The sequence below is a fragment of the Molothrus ater genome, chromosome 6 (assembly GCF_012460135.2).
Source record: "Molothrus ater isolate BHLD 08-10-18 breed brown headed cowbird chromosome 6, BPBGC_Mater_1.1, whole genome shotgun sequence".
NCBI lineage: Eukaryota > Metazoa > Chordata > Aves > Passeriformes > Icteridae > Molothrus > Molothrus ater.
Genome location: NC_050483.2, coordinates 45021203 through 45042077, shown reverse-complemented (window position 1 = coordinate 45042077; position 20875 = coordinate 45021203). Strand labels below are relative to the sequence as shown.

Here is a 20875-nt window from a genome sequence, read left to right as displayed (position 1 = left end):
AGTGAAATGAAATGAGCAGTGAAAAAGATGAGTCTAGTATGTGAGGAACTGTTTCTGACTTGTAGGAAGAGCTGCAATGTAATATCTCAATAGTGAAATTAAAACAGTTGCAATAAAAATATTTTAAACACTTCTGGTATCAATTTGAACACTGTCTTTAGGAGACTCTCCTAGATGTCAGATGGCAAGATACAGTCTTGGGTTGGTGGAGTGTAATTTCAAGGTTTTGTTCCTAGTTTTTAAATTATTTTTGTATGACCTCAAAGGAGAAACTTACATTGCAGATTTAAAGAAATAGTTTAAGACTGAGGCTTTGTATGTGTTTATTTTTAGTATATATAATATAATAATATAATATGTAAATTATTACTATGTGTATAGTATTATATATAATATTATGTAAATACACAGTGGTATACATTATATATTAAAAAAACTTCAATAATTCTTTTAAAAATTAATAATCAGTTTTTAAGTAACAGTAAGATATTTGCTTTCTTAGCCTAAGCCTCAGCCTTATATGATGCCTCCACCACCTCAGCTGCATTACAATGGTCATTTTAGTGAACCATATGCAACTTCCCAAGGTAAGTTCATTAAATCCATGGCCACGCTACACAATTTTAGAAGGTAAAAACTTAATTTATATGTGTAGCTACTTTAGCTATAGCTGAATAAATTAATAGGTGAACATGGGGTTGGTTTGTACTAGAGCAGTCACTGAAGTGCTTGCTGCTACTCTAGACACATAGGCTAATGTGAAATACAGTCACAGAATCACAGAATTGTTTAGGCTGGAAGGGACCTGTAGGATTACCAAGTCCAGCCATCAACACAGCACTCTCAAATCCATCACTAAACCATGTCCCCAGGTGCCACATCTACAGGTGCCCTGTTAAATACCTCCAGGGATGGTGACTCTACCTCTTCCCTGGACAAGCCTGTTCCAATGCTTCACCACTCTTTCCAAGAAGAAATTTCCTAATATCCAATCTAAACCTCCCCTGATGCAACTTCCCTGAGGCCATTCTTCTTGTCCTGCCGCTTGTTACCTGGGAGGACAAACACACCTCAGTGCAACCTCCTTTCAGATAGTTGTAGAGAGCAGTAAGGTTCTCCCTGAGCCTCTTTTTCTCCAGGCTAAACAATCCCAGTTTCCTCCACTGTTCCTCCTCCATGTCCTCTCCTACGGGAGTAGAGCAATTCTAGTAGGATAGCATCTACAGCAGCTGTAGACTGAGGTGTCTTGTGTGAGTTTAAGCTGACCATTGCTTTTTTTGGTCCTTGTATCAAACTGGTATGTTATGGCATTGTGAGATCCTTGTCAATATTGGTCTTAATACCTGCAAAGAGATTGCTCCAAGACAATTCACACAACTAAAAAAAAAATTAAAAAATATTAAATCCAGAATGCAGGAAGAGAGACATTTGTCTAAGTTTGCTAGATTACAAGGTGTTGAGGAATTCAAAGGCTAAAGAAGTTTGCAGGTTATGGACTTGGTATATATTTGATTGAAACAAAGAAAGAAAAAACCCCAAGCAAACCCTATATAATATTCTCAAGCAATGTAGACTCCTTATCTTAGCACTTTACAGTGGAGTCATGGCTGCTTGCTCTCATTATTTTGATTGTTACACATTGTGTCTTTAATTAACAAAGTTGCTGCCCTGAAGGGCTGAATCTAATCTTTTGCAAAGTCTCCTCAAGTTTGATAGGAACCTTCCAGACCTACAAATCTGCTGGATAAATAATAATCTAAAAGGCCAGCTCACTGGGAAGGGAATAAGCACATTTTCTATCAAAACAGAGTTACACAGATCTGAATGAAATACAGGTATTCAGCTACATTCAGAATGTAACTGAATTCTTTGCAGTTTAGTGTTGTAAGTATTGCTGGGTACTTGCTACAACAAGTGTCCAATTTTTGAACATTTTTTTCATAAAACAATTTTTGGTTTTCAGCAAATTCATTAACATAAGTGTGGCAATTATTTTGGTGAACCCAAACAGTTAAATAATGAAGGCATCTACAACAATAACTGAATCTGGAGACTGGCAAATTGTACATCCAATGAAGTAGTAATTAAAATGACTAAATATGTCTTGGATGTCTTCAAAATTTCTGGAGGAAAGTTAGTTTGGGTTTTTTTGAGGTCTTGTGCTATACCTACATACATTCTGAAGGAGTAGAAGAGAGAAGAGCAAGAGGTTTTGTCTGTTTTTTATGGGGTTGTTTTTAGGTTGTTGGTGGTATTTTTGTTTTAGTTTGGTTTTTTGTTGTGTTTTTTTTTTCTTTCTTTCTTTGCTGTTCATTAGTGCAAATCCTAGTGTAGACATTAATTTTTCAGTGGTATGGCTTAAGATTGATATGAACTTTGTTTATTTTGGACTGAACTTAGGAAGCTTATCCTAAAGAGAAGAAAGTAATTCATAAACAGATGGTGTTTTTCCATAGGGATTTACATGATTGAAATAAATATAATACGTTATTCTGATGTATATGCCTTGGGTATCAACAGCAACAGAAAAGCTGGGATTTTGGTTTGGTTTTTTTTCCTTTACATTTCAATACATAGCTAAAAATAACTGAGGTTTTAAAAATCTCAAACATTGCCTTTGCTACATCTTAATAGAGGATAACTTTGTTTGATGTCCTGGACATAAAGATTGTTCTTACACTTTGCTTTCAGATAACCTCTTTGTGAGCAATCAGAACGGATACTACTGTCACTCTCAGACTAGCTTGGATAGAGCCCCTCACGACTACAGTGGTCGGATCCGCAATGGGAGTGTCTATAGTGCACACAGCACAAACTCCTTGAACAATCCACAGCATTACTTGCAGCCATCCCCCATGTCCTCTAACCCAAGCATTACTGGAAGTGATGTGCTCAGAACTGACTATGTCCCATCACACAGACACAGCGCACTAATACCACCTTCTTACCGTCCCACGCCAGACTATGAGACTGTGATGAGACAGCTCAACAGGGGGATGGTGCACACAGACAGGCAGAGTCATTCAATGAGAAATCTTAACATCAGCAACACATATGCCTACAGCAGGCCTGATGCCTTAGTTTACAGTCAGCCTGAAATTCGAGAGCATGCCCACTTTGCTGCCCCACAGTCCAACCATTATCCATTTAACCTGAACTACAGCTTCCATAGCCAATCCCCCTACCCCTATCCTGCTGAAAAGCGCCCAGTTGTTGGGGCAGTCAGTGTGCCTGAGCTGACAAATGTGCAGCTCCAGTCTCAGGATTACCCAGCACCCAACATAATGAAGACTCAAGTCTATCGACCGCCTCCGCCGTACCCGTACCCCAGGCCTGCAAACAGTACTCCAGACCTTTCCCGGCACATCTACATCAGCAGCAGCAACCCAGATCTCATCACCAGGCGAGTGCACCACTCTGTGCAGACGTTCCAGGAGGACAGCCTGCCCGTGGCTCATTCCCTTCAGGAGGTCAGTGAACCTCTGACATCGGCACGCCACGCTCAGCTGCAGAAAAGGAACAGTATTGAAATAGCAGGCTTGACTCCCAGCTTTGAAGGAATAAGAATTAAAGAGAGGACCATGTCAGCTTCTGCAGCAGATGTGGCTCTTCCAAGAGTTATCTCAGAAGGATCACAGCCCAACATTCTGATGGAGAGAACGAAGCAAAAAGAAGGTGAGCAAGAAGAATGCGTGAACTGTGATCACAAGAAAACCCTGTCAGATGCCACTATGCTGATTCACAGTAGTGAGGAAGAAGAAGAATTTGAAGAAGAGAATAAGGCCAGTACAAGTCTTTCTCCTCTCCCTGAAGATCAAACCCAACTTTCATCTGTTATGGGAGGTTATTCTCATGATTCAGTACTAAACTACCCTTATAGCTCTGTTGCTTCATCTGCTGGCCCTTTGCATATCCTTGAGCCTAAATTACATATCACAGAGGCAGAAAAGAGAATGAAAGATATGAGTCCTGTTCATTTACTAGTAGAAAGCCAGGTACAGAGAAGAGGGGAAGGACTGCTTACTCCATCTATGTCAGAATCTGATCTTACAACATCAGGGAGATACAGAGTAAGGAAAGATTCAATAAAGAAGAGACCCGTGTCCGATCTTTTGTCTGGGAAGAAGAATATTGTGGAAGGCCTTCCCCCTCTAGGTGTAAGTGGATACTATTTGTCTTGTTTTGAGTTGTCTGTAGCAGTTGATTGTTGTTTTCGTTTGAGGTTTGGGGTTCTTTTAGTCAGTCTGAGATGCTTTTAAAACATTTGAATTAAGGCTACCTTAAGCTTGACCTTTATATTTCTATGTTTCCCTGGTTAACTTTGCTTAGCTGTCTTTTATCCCCTTATCAGCCATGTCTGAGTTCTGTTTGCTTTGTCCACTCACACAAATCCCGCTGTGCAGTCTCCATCCATCTGAAAACCTAACCTGGCTAGGAACTTTAGAAGAGCTAATTTAAAATAAGTTCTAGATCCCTATTCTGCCGTACTTCTTATCTGGAGCAGAAGCAACTCTTCCTGTTCAACTTTCTTATCTTCCTCTCACTGAAAAATGATATGTAGCTGAAAAATGTTTACTTTTAAAAAAAATGTTTACCTGCTTCTTCTGACCTAAGAGGGAACCTGACACCTTAAGGAATAAATTCTTTCATTGCATTTTCTTCTTTACTTCATGCCTTCCTTTTTCATATCCTCTCCCTTTTGCCTTCTCTTCAACCTGTTTTTACCCCACTGAAGGTATTTCTTACTTGCCATATCTCTTTCTCCTACTCCAATCTCAGGACACTGTAAATAGTGAAAAACTGCAAGTTTCACCTTTTCCGTAATTCCCACCTCATAGAAACATCAGGGTCTGTGTGGAATGCACAATTTCACTGGCACTCCTTAGTGCCCGCTTTGCTTTAAAATTTTGTTCAGTTTTATGCAGTTTGTGGAAGATTTCAGATGCTAATAGAGGAAGACCATTTTATATTATTATTTTGCCTTTTAAATTTGATTGATACCTGAGTTAGTGTCAAATAGTTTTCTACACAAACTGGACTGCAGGGGAGCTGCTATATAAATTGTACTGCTGTGGTAATAGCAGATATTGCAAAAACTAACCTGTGCAAAAGCTATGTATTGAAATAGTTACTACTCTCATAAGTTTTTGTCTGTCAGCTAGACATGGAGCTAAACACAATGAAATGAACCTCCATCAGCTTGTATGTTTTTCTACATTTTTTTTCTCCTGTTTTTTAATGTGGCTGTAAGGAAAAAAAGGGATAGCATCGTCCTTGTGTTCACATTTAGATAGTTACTTAGTATTTGTTTTCCAAAATATACATTTTCAGACAGTAATGTGTCTACCAAAATCATACTCTGCTTTTCCTTTTGACAGTTACGTAGTTATGGCATGTTCCTGTCTACCTTTAAATTAAATCAATGTTAGAACTTTTTCATTGCAAGTGTTTGTAACATAGTTTCTGCTTCAGAAACATTTAAGTGTTGTTGCATAATACAGAACATTACCTTTCTGTATTCACAATGGAGATGAATATCCTAGTTACAAAGCTGGCCCCAACCAATGCTTGCACATTTTGCTTTTCAATGAAGTTTTATTGTTGTGTTTGTGTTCACTTCACTTTTAAATGCAGTCTCATCCTGTTAGGTTTGTCTTCCTATTTCTTACCACCATTTAACTTGTGAAAACATTATCATACAAGCAGCACATGTGCTCATATTTTCTGTGTATTTTTGTTAACAATTAAACTTAGCAATGGCAGGAATGATGAAGTTTCCTCTTACCCATTTTAAAAGAATAATTTGAATTCAGTCCTTCATAGAAATCCCCCTTTGATATTTTTCACCAAATAATGAATGGTAATTCTGTAATTTAGATTCGTGGCCCAGTCCAGGACTCAAATCTGTCTGCAGTTCTATGTTCATGTTTTGTATGTCAAGTTTGTTGCAAAACATTTGACATCTTAACATTTGTTAAGATATTTACGAATTTCTTAAAGGTATATGTTCATTGCCTGATTGTAGGGAAGAAAAGTGCCTGCAAACTGAAGAATCTAGTAAGGAATCATTGTTATGTATTTTTGGGTTTGGGAAATGTTCCCAGGTCTGTTCAAGAATGTTAAGTATCTGCAGTTGCCACCTCACACCCTCAGTGGTGAGCTTTGTAGAGAACAATATTTGTCATTCTCATGCAGTTTCATTAACCTGTCTGGAATGAAGACAGACCTGTGTTGTGTCCTCGGAGGAATGTAGTCCCACCACCCTAATCTCTCACTGCAGGGCTTATCAAAGAAAAAGGTCAGAGCTGTTCACAGAAGAGGCCAGAGAAGTATCTTTTGCTTAGCTGAACTCATCTGGTTTCTGCTTTATAACTTCATCATATATTTAAGAATATTTACAAGTTTTAGCTTTTCTTTTGCAGGGTATGAAAAAGAATAAAAATGATGCAAAAAAAATGGGGCCTCTGAAGCTAGCTGCCCTAAATGGACTGGCATTGACTAGGATGCCTCTGCCAGATGAGGGGAAGGAAGAATCAACGAGAGCAACAAATGATGAACGAGTATGTTGAAGTTTTTTAATGCTTGATTTACAATAGCAATTTTTCAAAATTACATGCTTATGAATGCTACATTTTACTGACTGTAAAATGCTTCATATTAAGGCAACTCAAATGTTGAGAAGAGAAACAAAATAAAAAGATTCCAGGTTGACAAGTCATTGCTAAAGTATTGGGTGTAATTCAGATTTTTCTTTAAGATGACAGTGATTCAACTATAGTTTACCCTTTGAATATACAGGAAATGAATTAACTAGTACCTGCTCATATATTTTTGTGCAACTCATCCTGCTTTCTCTCTTAATTTGGGTTTTCCAGGGTGAAAAGGTGTGAAATTTAAAATTCTGAGTGTGAGATTGATTTTATTTGCAATTATTAGTACTTCACATGGTATTTAGAGTAAGTTTTGCAGTCGAGTAAGAGTTGTAGTTTTGCAGTTAAATTGCATCTCCGGAATACAACTTATGCAGATTGAATTTATCTGTTTTGTTCAGGTAGAGCCCAAAAGATATAGATAGAACTTGTTTGTTGTACTGAAATTTTAAACTCAGTAGAGGATGTCAGATCAATGAGAGGACATCAATTTCTAGAATTTGAGGATCATTCTTTGAGAAACATAAGACTCCATCAGCTTGTGTCAGGATAAAAAAATGTAAAAGTAAAAACTAGTCAAAAAATGCTCAGCTTCATGCGATTGTCAGTTTAAATATGCGAGTTTAGCCTAAAGATAATAAATGAGTTTCTGCAGTTGATGTATTGTTGTGCAAATTGCATATGAGGGAAGTTTACACCTTCCTCTGTAACATTTGGCATACTTACTTGATATAAGACACTTCTATGACCTGATACCACAGAGCAGTTGCTGTAAGAATCTGGGGACATGTGACATAGATGAAATTTTCTGGCTGAAATCTTACATATTATTCCTCCTTATTGTTGGCAGAGAGATGCAGAAATTCCAGAAGTGTCTTATGATTTAGAAACAACTTGGCTTTGAAAGAATAAAGGGGAGGAGGGAGTAGTTTATTAAATAAAAAAGATTGAATTATACTATTAGAAAAAAATTCTGGGTTTATACTTTAACTGCAGCAAGTTTCTAAGGCAGCTTTCCTGCCTTAGAAACTTGCTGCAGTTAAAGTGTAAATCCAGATTTTTTTCTAATAGTTTTCCTCCATCCAAAAAACTAAGTTTGTGAGGTTTTTTATTATTATTTTTGCGTTTATTATAACGTTAAAAGAGACATTTACAATGATGTCACCTAGCTGCTATATTGAGCAGGTGGATCAAAGGTATTTGAAGCACTATGCAGTATGGTATAGTTGTCTGGTTGGCCAATTTTTTTTTCCCCAGATGGGCTGTCTTTACAGAAACTATGAAGTAATTTTTCCTTTACCAGCAGTATCCAAATAAATCTTTGTGACCTAGTGAAGTATAACAGGCTGCTTAGTTTTCACTTGAACAAAATTCCTGCCGGTTAGGGTTGCCTCTAATTTATTCTGGTATGCTTGTGGAAACATTAATAGCTGGAAAAGCATTGCAGAAGTATGGAGGAGAAGAAAATACGTCCATTTTACACTTCATGAGTTCTCTGTATAAACAAACTCCCCTCAGAGTGTGACCTTGCATGGCTGTGTGTCCTGTGTTGCAGTGCAGAGCCCTGGAGCAGCGGCTGGAGCAGGGCATGGTGTTCACGGAGTACGAGCGCATCCAGAAGAAAAGGCTGCTGGATGGGGAGTGCTCCATAGCCCGGCTGCCGGAGAACGCCGAGAGGAACCGCTTCCAGGACGTCCTTCCCTATGATGATACCAGGGTGGAGCTGGTCCCAACCAAAGAAAACAACACAGGTTACATCAACGCATCCCATATCAAGGTGAGAGAAATGCTCTCGGAGAAAAATTTCCCAGTTCATGTGCAACTGAAAATGCATTTGCCTATCAGTTTTTGGTTTGGTGAGATCAGTGACAATCCCTTCATCTCTCTCTCTTTCTTTTCTTCTCCAGGGTTTCTTTGGGGAAAGCAGGAACCTGTTTTCCTAATCACCTAGAATAATAGAGGATTAATAATTGGAGGGATCTTCTGCATTTTGATTCTGTGTTGATTTGATCTACTGTTGCTTTTCTGTGTTTCCTCTCTGGGGATTGCTGCTAAAAGAAGGCATGTCCCTTCTGCCCAGAGCTAAGGAGCAAATAGGTTTAAAGCAAACTGGGATCCTCTGCAATGACTGTGATATTTTTGAGCTGCGTTGTTTCTTCCTTTTCTGTACTCTCAGACTATCCACTATGGGCAGTAGGCTTGCTCCTAGCTTAAGATTTTTTGGATGGTTAGAGCCAGAGCCAGGGGGAAACTGGCTTTTTCAAAGCCTTCAGCTGATCTCTTTCTCCATCCTTAACTCTTTAAGCTCTGTTTAAAAGAATTTGAAGGGTGTTTTCAAGAACCTTGAAGGAAGTTCATTTTTCAGTATATTTATCTGCTCTAAGTGCAACTACAGTTGTTTTCTATGAAAAGAGTTGAGATTGTCAAAGCAGCACTTGTGTTGCTGTCTTTTTTTAATAAATCTGTTTGTATACTGACATGGCATCATAGTTTCTCTGCTTCATTCACAAATGTTGACCCTTCTCAAGCAAGATAATATTTTTTCAGGAAATAACAACTAGTACAGTAATAATATTTACAGCACCAGAGCAGAAAGCTTCTCTAAACCTGAATTTGCTAAAATACCTTAAATTCACAAAGGAGAAATACAATTTTGTTTTCTCAGTTTGACATGAAGCTTGTGATATAAAATACATTTATTTAGCTATGAACCTGTACAATTCTGGCTCTTCTGCATCTAATGTGACAAGATGCAGCTAAAAAATAGGGCAGATATAACTCACAATGGGCTTCTACTTCTGTGGTGTTGCAATTTTTTTCATTTTGTGCATCTTGAAATGGCTGACGTTAGAACTGGGGAGAGGGTTTTCAATAATTACTAATCTAATGTCTTTGTTTTTACAGATCTCTGTTGGTGGCATAGAGTGGGATTACATTGCCACGCAGGGCCCTTTGCAAAACACATGTCAGGATTTCTGGCAGATGATCTGGGAACAAGGGATTGCCATCATCGCTATGGTGACGGCAGAGGAAGTGAGTATAAATTGAGTCAGGTTTCTCCCAGAAATTCCACAATTGTTTTTTTATAATCTGTTAGAGGAGGGGGATGTTTTTTTCCACCAACTAGATGGATTGAAGATAAGTTTCTAGTGTCCTCTTTCTGTCTTGATTCCTTTGGCAGAAAAATGAATTTGCAAACTCTTTCTGCTGGAAAGTTGGTTTTCCCAGTAAGAGGCCGTAACATGTTAGTACTGCTTAGGGGAGGAGAAATGCAGTTGTTACTACAGGAACATTATTTGTATGAATGTTCTTAGGTTTCTTGCTAAGCAAGTGTTCTGCTTTTCAGGAAAGTGGGAGAGAAAAAAGCTTCAGATACTGGCCACGTCTTGGTTCAAGACACAACACTGTGACATATGGAAGATTTAAGATTACCACGCGATTCCGCACCGACTCAGGCTGCTACGCCACGACAGGTTTGAAGATTAAACATCTTCTCACAGGACAGGAGAGAACAGTTTGGCATTTGCAGTATACTGACTGGCCAGAGCATGGCTGTCCAGAAGATTTAAAGGGATTTTTATGTAAGTTGTATTTAATAGCTTTGTTTTTGGGTGTGGTTTGTGGTGTTCTATTAATACCTTCTGAAATGGCTGCTATATATGAAGTAACTTTGGACAAGTATGCCAAGCATTCCATTGTAAAAGGCTTCTTCACACAAGCAAGAGATACTGAATTATATTTTTTTCAGGAATATACCAGTTTATTAAAGTGACTCCTTCTGTCTAAAGCAAATAATTTACCAGAAGTCCATATAGAATAAAACATAATTGCACTGCATACTACGCATTTGAGTATGTTGCAGCAGTAGTTGTCTTTAATAGGAATAGGAGAACAAGGCAAGGAAATCCTTACAAAAGCTAGATGATCCTTGTAGATCTGTATTGCTATGGTTGGGGTATGACTTCTGCATCTAATGTGACAAGAATGCAGCTAAAAAATGGGGCAGATATAACTCACAATGGGCTTCTACTTCTGTGGTGTTGCAGTCTTTTTTCATTTTATGCATCTTCAAATTGCTGATGATAGAACTGGGGGGAAGGTTTGTGATTTGTACAATGTATCCTGTTTCTATGGCATGTCCATTGTTAAATTACTACTTTCTGGGGGTCATACAGCATAATAGCATAGCTTATGTGGCTTCATCTCCTGAATGACTGATTTGTGTCCTGTTGAACGTGGCAGCGTACCTGGAGGAGATCCAGTCGGTGCGGCGCCACACCAACAGCACGGCAGAGCCCAGGAGCCCCAATCCGCCGCTGCTGGTGCACTGCAGCGCGGGCGTGGGACGCACTGGGGTGGTCATTCTGGCAGAGATCATGATCGCCTGCTTGGAACACAACGAGGTGAGCTCCTCTTCTTCCTTGTGCTTCAAATCATGTTAGGGACTGGAAGGGGCAATAACCTGCCTAGAATGTGTTATGGCTGTTCATCTTGAGCAGCTGTTGGGAGAGGCCTTACTACTGTGCTTGAAATGGCTCTTGGGAATTCAACAGAAGTTAATAATCTTCTAGAGCTGCCCACATGCACACCAGGCACTGGAATGCTCATTTGGATTTTTGACTCCCTAAGCTGTTGAGTCATTGAGTGGAGCAAGGTATGCCCTAGGCCACTGAGAATATTTCATGATTTCATCCTGATTCTACTGCTCCTTGCCTTTATTAGAATCGATAATATTCAAGAACATGCTTTGTAGCCAGTCTCTGTACTTGTTACTATTTTGTTCCTAAGTGCAGTGTATTTGTAGTATCAGTAGAGGACAATGTGGTAGTTTAATAGAATAAAATCAGTCCTATCAACTTTTAGCCAGAAGTGGATGGCTGTAAAATGTTCATTAATAATACAATATGTCAACTGAAACTCAACAAACTTATTTCATTGTGCATCCCTCTCCTAACACTGTAACAGACTTTTTCAGCTATTAGATTTGTGGAGACCAATACCCCATGAGATAGGTACCTTTACCATTATGCATATTTCCCAGATGGTCAGTGGTGTAGTGCAGTCCATACTGCAGGCAGGGGCAATGAATTGTCAGAGCTGAAATCAGAACAGCTGCCTCTGTCCTTAGATCACTAAGATACTGCTCTGAACCTCCTGCTGGGAACAGGCAAGCCAGTTTTCTTGCTCACCAGTCACTTGTAATATTTTGTTCCTTTCTTGCAGATGCTGGACATCCCACGAGTGCTGGATATGTTGAGGCAGCAGAGGATGATGATGGTGCAGACTCTTTCGCAGTACACTTTCGTCTATGGAGTTCTCATTCAATTCCTCAAAAGTTCTAGACTCATCTAACCCCTGCCACTTCCTAAGAGACTCTGCAAGAGTTTACAGAAAGAAAATTGGAGTTGTCCAGACCTGGTCTCACAGGTGTTTTCCTCATTTGATGAATCCCAGAGTTACCATTTGGGGCTGCCATGGGACTGTTAAATGCAAATCAGTGTAACAGTCCCTGCACAGCAGGATCTTTGCTGGTCTGAATTCTTCCCACGTTCAGCCACTGTCACATTAAGGAATGATTTTACTTGTACTGGTCTGCAGTACTTGCACACGTTCTTTAGAGTGGTGTTACTCTGAGCAAAATAAGTATCTTATGGAATAGAGGTATATAGTACAATTTTACTGACATTATGTTTTGAAACATAATTGTTGACTGTGCAAAAGCTAAAATCTGTAGCTGCAGATGTGGTTAGAAATCTGCCCCTTGGGAAAGTCAAGGTCTTATGCAGTTTGATTCTGCTTTCAATTTTATATTTAGAACAATACATCTATATTTTTAAAAATTAACATTTGGTTTCCTCTGGCTTACTTAGCAAAATTAGCAGCTCTTAAATATTTTAAGCTGTTGCTTTAAGAACAGTTATTTTTATATTCAGGATTTTTAAATTTAAAAGAAAACGAACCACCACAACAGAAAACTTTTAAACATAGCAATATTTTCAGAGGGGAAGACTGACAATGTTTGAACCAACTTTTCAAAAATCATGCAGAAAGTCCTAGGGAAGCCTTTGGTAGTTAGCTGTAGTGCCATGTAATAGAATAGACAAGTGAAAGATGATGGTAACTGTTGATAACTTTCATTTGAGAGGAGGTATGTTTACCTGCAATGGGCAGGGGAAAAATATTTTAAGTATCTGTGAGGTTATTGGAAACAAATGGTTGAGAGAAAGTACATATTCAGTATTATTCATATATTTAGAGGACAGTTTGATTTTACTGGCTGAAATCAAAGTGGATGCAAATGTTTTAAGCACTTTTTTTGCTCTGTTATTTATGTAGCTAAATATAGAGACTATAATCATGCATTGTTTCATTTGGTAATATACCATTACTAACCTGTTATTTTAAGAAGAGCTTTTTAAGTTGATGAAGAGAGAGAACCAAAATGGGAGTAGGAAGGTGCAGAGTGGTGAAGTGGAAATGATTGTCTGAAAGCGTAATGGAGGAGGTGTGGCAGCTATGATTGCTGGTTTACACAGTGCAAAGATGACCTTAAAAAAAGTTAATGTTCCAGCCAAGAAAGCCAGTAAAGCACTGGAAGTTTCTGTAGAATCCTCCAGATTATTTTGTTAGTGCTAGAGCAAATTTTGCTAATGCTGTGCAGCGTTGCACTGAAGAACATTTGAGAAAGTGCAGAAAAAGAGCTCTTAGAGGAAGCACTGGAGATGGGGGTAATTTAGTAGCTGTGTAAGTGGCTGAGTCAGTGGCTGTGCATGGACCTGAAGTAGGCAGGTACAACCTACTGGTCAAATGATGATATCCCTAAATAATCCTCTGTGGTTTTCCGTGGGGACAGCGTGGTTTTAGCTGCCTTTCCAAGTGTTTTGAGATGCTGAGTTGAAAATCCCTATTCCAAATTGAGCTATAATTTTTGATATCTGGTTTAATTAAAAAAAAAAACCAAAACTGTATAGCAGACCAGTCTGCAGGCATGGTTAAGTGTACATTTCCCTTGATACCTGCTTAGTGAAATGAAATGGAACTAAAAGTAAGGTTTATTAGTGCTGAAATTGTTATTTTTCTGAGCTCTAACAAGGGTTTGGAAACTATTAACTCCCTTCAAAACAATAGCTGTGTCCCAGAACACGAATTAAGAATTATAAATAGGTTGCCTCAGTTTCCTTTGTAATAAGCTGCTTCCATGAAGTTAAACATATGGTCCAAATGGCATTGAGATAATATATCATTTTATACAAAAGATATTTCTTTTAGGTACACAGTATTGATCTGATGCTTTCAGGTCTGCTTGAAAGCAGTCTGATTTGTTGTACTCTCAGTATAAGTTAGATGGAATATTTCAGACTAGGGAAAAGAAAAGTTCTTATATAAAATGCCTAGGAATTGTTAATTGCCAAACATAAAACAGGAAGTCCAGAGGAAACCAGTTGCTGAAGACAGATTCTTTATACATACAACTTGCAAACATACCAATCTGACATATCTGTGTTGACAGAAGTATTAAAAGAAGCAAACATACTTAGCTATGTTTATCATGCTCAGTTTTAAAAACATTGTTAATTTTTGCCACAGTTCACTTCTGTCTGCAGAAATGTTATTGAATGGGAGGGCAGGCTCTAAAATGTAGCTTGTACCATTTCAATTTCTTAACTTTGCACTGTGATTTTCATAACCTGATGGATGCAGTTTTAATGTCATGATGGACAAGCAGAACCTCAAGCAGCAGTTTCTGAGACAGAACATCAGCTATGAGGCATGAAAAGGAACAGTAATAACAAGCAATTTAATCCAGTATCTATGGGATTATCTGAGGTGGGTGAGGAAATGTGTGTCTTTTAGCTTATTTTTCTGTTTAGCTAAAAGAAGTTGTGTTCACTTTTAGAGGTGGTTCTGCTCAAATCTTGTAGTCACAGTCTTGGTTTTTTCAGTGTATCACTGCTACCTCCTCCCCTTCAGCTTCCAGTTCTGTCCATCAGCAGTCTGTTTTTGCAGTGATAGACTTGACCTGATTAGACTTGACTCTATGTGAGTTTTTCTACTGAATACCGTAGGATTGCTTTTGTTTGTAAGCATATGGCTCCAAGTGGGCATTGAAAATGAGCAGTTTCTCTTCTAGATACCAAATGAAATTAAACTTCACAACCTTCTTAAAAAAATATTTTTTAAACCAGTGTTTAGATTTTCAGTTAACTTATAAAAGACAATTCAGATTTTAGCACTTTTGTTCTGAGCCTTGAAAAGGGATGCATTTTTACATGTAGTTGTGCTGGGTGCTTCATGAAGTTCTGGATGTTATAACAATATCCACTGTCCAAATCCAGCCACAGTGTGAGTCAGAGGTGGATTTATTTGTCAAAGACTTAAAATTTCTCTAAAAGCCTGTCCAATTTTGCCAAATGTGTATCTGTTTTTATGGGGATGAAATCAGATGATTATGCAAGATTTGAACAATTTGTTTAGTAAGAAAAGTTGTATGAAGAATTCTTGGCAAAGATGATGCTGATCTCTAGGGATGTCAGAGCTCTCAGGGACAAATAAAGGTGCTATATACTGTCAAGAGACAGATTTGATGGTCTTTTGTTGACTAGATAGAAGATGCTTTCTAGGATCAAATTATATGAAGAGACAGGAGAAGAACATACAAACTGTAGTAAGGACATCTGCATATTTTGTTTCTTTCTTGGTTGCTCTGATGAGAGAATTTTTTTTGGCCGGTGAATCTTTGTAGTCTTGGGCTAAAACCTGTTCTCTAAGAAGCAAAAGTCAGAGCCCTGTCCATTACAAAGATGTCACTGACTTAGCTGGGAAGGCTTTAGGCTGCAGTCCCTCCTGGCCCTGTTTGGTGAGGGAGGAGCTCTGAGGTGCACAGGGGAGTTTTGCTCAGCCTCTGCAGCCTGCACAGCAGTGCTCCCCTTTTCTGCTGCCCCCCAGGAAGAGCAGGAAAAGTTTTATGCCTTATATTTCACTCATTGGAAAACCTTTCACACAAGGTGCAGGATGCTACAGTTTATATGTAGAAATACATTTAATTCAAAGAAGGTGACCAAGGCAGTGTTCCTGTATTTCTATGGATGAAAAGCTGCTCTAAGTTATCACCAACATTTAGAAAAAAAGTCAAATTACAGTAATAACAAATAAAAGTAAAATAAATTTTTACTAAAGTGGAAAAGATTCTTGACATTTTACATTTGGCTTCTCTTGTAAGCCTGTGTATCTCTTTTTGAAGTGGGCAACACTTGGAGCAATTTTCTCCAGAATGGCTCCTTAAAATGTAATAAGTAAGACTGAGGCTTGCTGCTCCAGCTGCTGCTGCATGTTTTGTGTTGGAGCAGCTGTTAAAGTTGAGTGGCTCATAGATTTCAATGGCTTCTGGACCAAACTTGGAAACTGCAGGGTTGTTTATCATAGCTGTGTAATGAAACCTCAGTTTTAATATCAATAGCATTACTAAATCCCTGGAATTTAAAAGCGGTGAACCCATCACTCTATTTCAATAGTTCAAACTATCAATTTGAAAGAATCAATGCTTCAGTTGCTAAGAACTCAGTGCTTTAGTGTTTAGGGTTGGGTTTTTTTCTGATAGTGCAAAGTTGTGGAAAGCCAGAGTCCAGCCCTGCAAGATGCAAAATTCCTGCAGTTCTTCATGATACTGTAGGAATTAACGTGGGCTTACTGCCAATGAAAGCTTGAGCCCTTGAAGCATGAATATGCACCTCTGCTTTAAATTCAAATACAGATTACAAGAATTAACCAAAAGAATGCAGCAGGAATGTGCATACAGGAAACTACAGCATTCAAAGGAAAAGTAGATGAGAGTTCAAAAGAAATTCTCTTGTGCAAGTACAAAATTTTGGACGTAGAGAGTGAGGATTTGAGGAGTGGCAGAAGGCATTTGGAGGAGGATTTGGAATGTTTTGTATCCAAAGTAGAGCTGCTAGCAGGGTTTGAGTCATATGGTATGTTTTTCATGGCATGGTAGGGTAAATGAATGTAGTCATAGGTGTTATTTTTACTGGCTTTTTAAAATGTGATTTTTTTTAAACTCCAAATACTTTTTCAGAGGCTCTGTTATTTTTACATATCTTCCTTTCCAAATGTATTGAATGCAATCTGTCAGCTTAATTTCTGTTTACTTATTAAAGGTCAGATTTTTCAAACTACAGTCTCTGGTTTTACAGATACAAATTGCAGGGGGAATAGGCATACTTGCAATTTTGCAGTGATAATTTCTAATGGATGCAGGTGAGATGATTCAAAATTCTAACTATGTTTTGAATGAAGCCAGGTGTTTACAGGTGGTGTGAGTTGCACCAAGTTAAGGCTGGGCTAACAATGAGACTCTTGTCATGTGGAATTTACCACGTACTTAGAAGCTCTGTTGCAGTGCAGCATTTGCAACACAGTGACATTAAAACAGTGTAACACTGTGCTAAGATAAGGGAAAAAAATCTTAAACTGCTTTTGCAAATGTGTCTGTGAAAGGAGAAGCTAAAGAAAAAAAAAATCTTAGTACAATCTTGCCTGGGACCGGCAAGACTTGGTGCACTCTGCTGGCATCACATGTCACTTTAAGGTCTAACTGGGCTGAAAAAAAAGGATTTGTTAACTTCAATGAGCATTTCAAAAAATGGTTGCTAAATAGCCTTTGGTTCTATTCTTTGCTATTTTCCACATCGTGCTGTGTTTGATGGTGAAGAATAACCTACAGGGTGTTTGTTTTGTTGAAGTGTATTCTTCAGCTTTACTTAGGGAATGAAGATAGAAATCAAATGTAAAGAATCTAATGAACAGAGTTTACAACAGATCCAGCCTGTGGCAAGTCAAAGAGCAAAACTGCAGATACTGTAATGTTCTTTGATTCAGATATGCAGCAATCAAAACTACCAAATTATTAATTTTATGAGCAGTTTCAGAAGGTGCCTAACTTCTATAAAGGGAATTAAATGCTGTTTTTCCATTTGGAAATATTTAGGTGAAATTAGGAGGCTTTCTTTTAATATACTTTAAAGACATTGCAAATGCCATTAATTTTTAGAATGGTAGGAAATTTGATGGAGAAAACCCCTGTAAAATCCTCCAGTCTGTCACCTTGCTAATGCTGGATAATTCTGACAGACAAGGTGTGTATGCTCTTTACAAAGATACTTGCTTAAGTTGCTTTGAAATACCCAACTTATCTGTCCTCTTTGTGGCTTTTCCGGGGGCACTTGGATGGAAATTTAGGAGGCTTTACCTGGCAAATCAGCAAGTATGTACACTCCTGCACACTGCTGAAATCTCTTCATTCATTAAAAGCAAACAGGTGTTTGAAATCCTGTCAGCAGTTTTGTAGGGTTGAGTCCTTCATGTCAGAGGAACACAGGATCTGGCTCCATTTCCTTCAGTTTTCACTTGAGCCAGTATGCAAGGATTTAAATGGGACTTTGTTTAAAAGTAGCAAACATGAAGTATTATTTTCTAGTACTAAGCTAGTGGTTAACATGTCTGTTTTTTGCTGTCTTGCCACCAATACTGTAAAAATGTATAATCAAACCAGCTTTAATTCTTGTAAAACTGAAATTGGTTTGTAAAACAATGTATAAATTGTGTTTCATAGACAAAAAAGCTTGTATTACTGAATGTAATATATGTGAAATGAATATATTATAGTCTATTTTTGCCATGGAAATAAATATTTGAAGCAATTATGAGTTTTTATAGTTCCATTATTAAAGGAAAAATCCAAGAACTTACTGTTCATGTGTAATCCTAAGCTGCATCTTTGCCTTCAGTTCACAAAGGTGTGATCCCTCTTCTAACATGCTGCAAGTACTGGGTATAAAATTTGTGTCAAGTATTAATAGGTGTCATCTTTGTGGCAGGAAAATCTTGTGCCTGCTGCTTTGTCATATTTTTTATTTCCCAACGTTTTGCATTTTCTAAAGCTGTTTTTGGTACTGAACTTCCAGTTTCCCTCTAACATTTAAGTGTAGGAGGGATTAAAAGCCTTTGAAAGTTGGAGAACCCTTTCCAAAAGCATGTGAGAGAAGAAACAGTTGATTGTATGCTTACTATAATTGGAGTTGCTGCCAACAACAAACACTGAAGTTATTTTCATTCTAGAATTAGCATTGAGTTAAAAAGGGAGGTGATGCAGCAGCTTGCTCTACACACCTGGTGCAGCATGAATGAGGTTTTGTGAGGTGAATACAAGAATTGCACACTGGACATTATAGCTTCACACTGGACAAGTGCATATCCTTTGTCTTTGCTTTGTTTGGAGCATTGTCCACCTAGTTCCATCTAAAACAATCAGGCTTTTAACTAAATTATGTCTTCTAGGTGCACTCAGTTTGAAGGCATTAATCAGCTTAAGGTAAGACAGTTACAAACCATAGATACATCTGTACTTGTCAGAGCAGTTCCAAGTCCTGGGGAATGTCCTGTGTGATGCTCATTGTAAGGAAAGCTCTTTTATCAGACATGGATTCAAAACCAGAAGAGGAAAGCTCTTTTATCAGACATGGATTCAAAACCAGAAGAGGAAAATGAGACTACCTGGGACATGAGGCTCATGGTGAAGCATTCAACAGTTTTTATCACACTTATTTATACTGGTTTTAAACCTCTGGCAAAGGTATCTTCAGAAACCTAAATTTCCTCTAAATTCAAATGGTTTTAAACTGCAGTTGTTATTTCCCAGCCACTGTAAAATCCCCATTAGGGACTTTTGGTAGTCAGAGTTGGTTGACAGGGACACGACTTGATGCTTGGATTTGGCACATCTGGCACTTCAGGAGCTTTCTTGGGCAAGAGCTCCAGGACTTGGTACATGAGAAACTTCGGGGAGCTGATGAGAGAAGTTTCTAGCTCACCCGGAAGAGCAATAGGAATCTAAATGACAGGTATCAAATGCAGTAGCTTTGATGCACTGCAAAAAAGCTCAGTCTACCCAAAATAAGGAGCATTGCTGAGTGTATGTACTCCCTGCAGTCAGAGCAAATTTGTCCTTAGTGCCATGGTGTTAGGAGGGCTGCCATGGTGAGTTTAGCATTTTCAGTGCATATATGCCATCAAGCTGGAAGTACAATGCTCCATTTGAGCCTGTTTTCAGGACAAAAGGTCAGCCTTATCCCTCTGCACAGTGCTGGTGTTCAAATAATGACAAATAAGCAGAGCTGAGAGTAATGGACATTCTGGAAATGCTTTACAAATACTACAGGTCGAATTTTCTGGTATTTGGGAAGGTAACTTTGGCCACGGGCTGGCCCAGCCTACCACTCACCTGCCCCTCAGTGCTGTTACTGGAGCGTGCCTGGGACTGCACCACGGGTGTCTCATGGCAGGGCTGTGCTCTCACCTCCAGCTGCTTCCTCAGGTACAGGGAGGAACAAGGAGCTGGCTGGGGAGATGTGCCCAAGAATCCTTTGGGGAGATCAGATAGCACCATAAAGTGAATTGAACAGAGACTCTAAGATGTTCAAATACTGAGGAGGAGCCATGGAGAAACACACCCTATGGAAACCCAAAGCAAGGGCCTTTAAAGACTGATGCTTAGGCTGAAACTCCCTGTATAAGGCTGTAGTAGTTTGACAAGAAATGTGTTTTTTAAGATGCTGTGTTTTTGGCTAATAGATATTCAGACTTTAATATTAGCATTTAACTTGACTATTGAGACATAGATACGCCTCTGAGAACACGGAGTTAAAAGCAGAGCTCTCTTCTGGGAGGGTCTTCTTGGGTTTCCGGCGGGAAAGAGTTCGGGTCTCTCTCCCGGCCCAGCTGCTGGCTGGGCAGGGGGAGGGGAAAGCTATGAGGCTGAGAGAGGTAGGCCTGAGCTTCGGGGTGGAAGGGTGGAAGAGAGACACAGAGAGAGAGAGAGACACCGGGAGCTATCGGGCAGCCCCCCCTGAGAGACACAGAGAGAGAGAGAGAGAAAGAGCCGCTGCCTGGGACTGTAACTTTGAGACTTGATAAACATGGGCTTGCGCCGGCAGCACGGCTGGGACGGAGAAGAAGGGGGGGTTCAGCCGGCTGCTTGTAGGAGCTTTTAACTCTTTTTTAGAGAATGAGAACTTTACAGATCATTGACTTTTCCTGGAAGATAGAGTAGAAAATGAAGAAAGAAATAGGCCAGTGTGAGAGAAGTCTGGGCGAGTGAGAGATAGTAAAAAAATAGAGAAAAATCTTAGTGGGAAGAGATGATAGAGTAGTTTTTGCTAGACTCTTTT

At 38.9% G+C, this 20875-nt stretch overlaps 1 protein-coding gene across 2 annotated transcripts in view; it reads left to right on the top strand.

Annotated features, from left to right (window-relative positions):
• Positions 1 to 18393, top strand: part of PTPN21 (protein tyrosine phosphatase non-receptor type 21) — a 44055-nt gene extending 25662 nt beyond the window's left edge. For both annotated transcript variants that reach the window (XM_036384345.2, XM_036384344.2), the window contains 8 exons: positions 503 to 587; positions 2692 to 4157; positions 6423 to 6560; positions 8206 to 8427; positions 9555 to 9683; positions 9997 to 10231; positions 10893 to 11053; positions 11874 to 18393. In XM_036384345.2, coding sequence (XP_036240238.1) covers positions 503 to 587; positions 2692 to 4157; positions 6423 to 6560; positions 8206 to 8427; positions 9555 to 9683; positions 9997 to 10231; positions 10893 to 11053; positions 11874 to 12002 — 2565 coding nt within the window. In that variant the 3' untranslated portion in view covers positions 12003 to 18393. The remainder of the gene's footprint in view (positions 1 to 502; positions 588 to 2691; positions 4158 to 6422; positions 6561 to 8205; positions 8428 to 9554; positions 9684 to 9996; positions 10232 to 10892; positions 11054 to 11873) is intronic.
• Positions 18394 to 20875: the final 2482 nt, after the last annotated feature.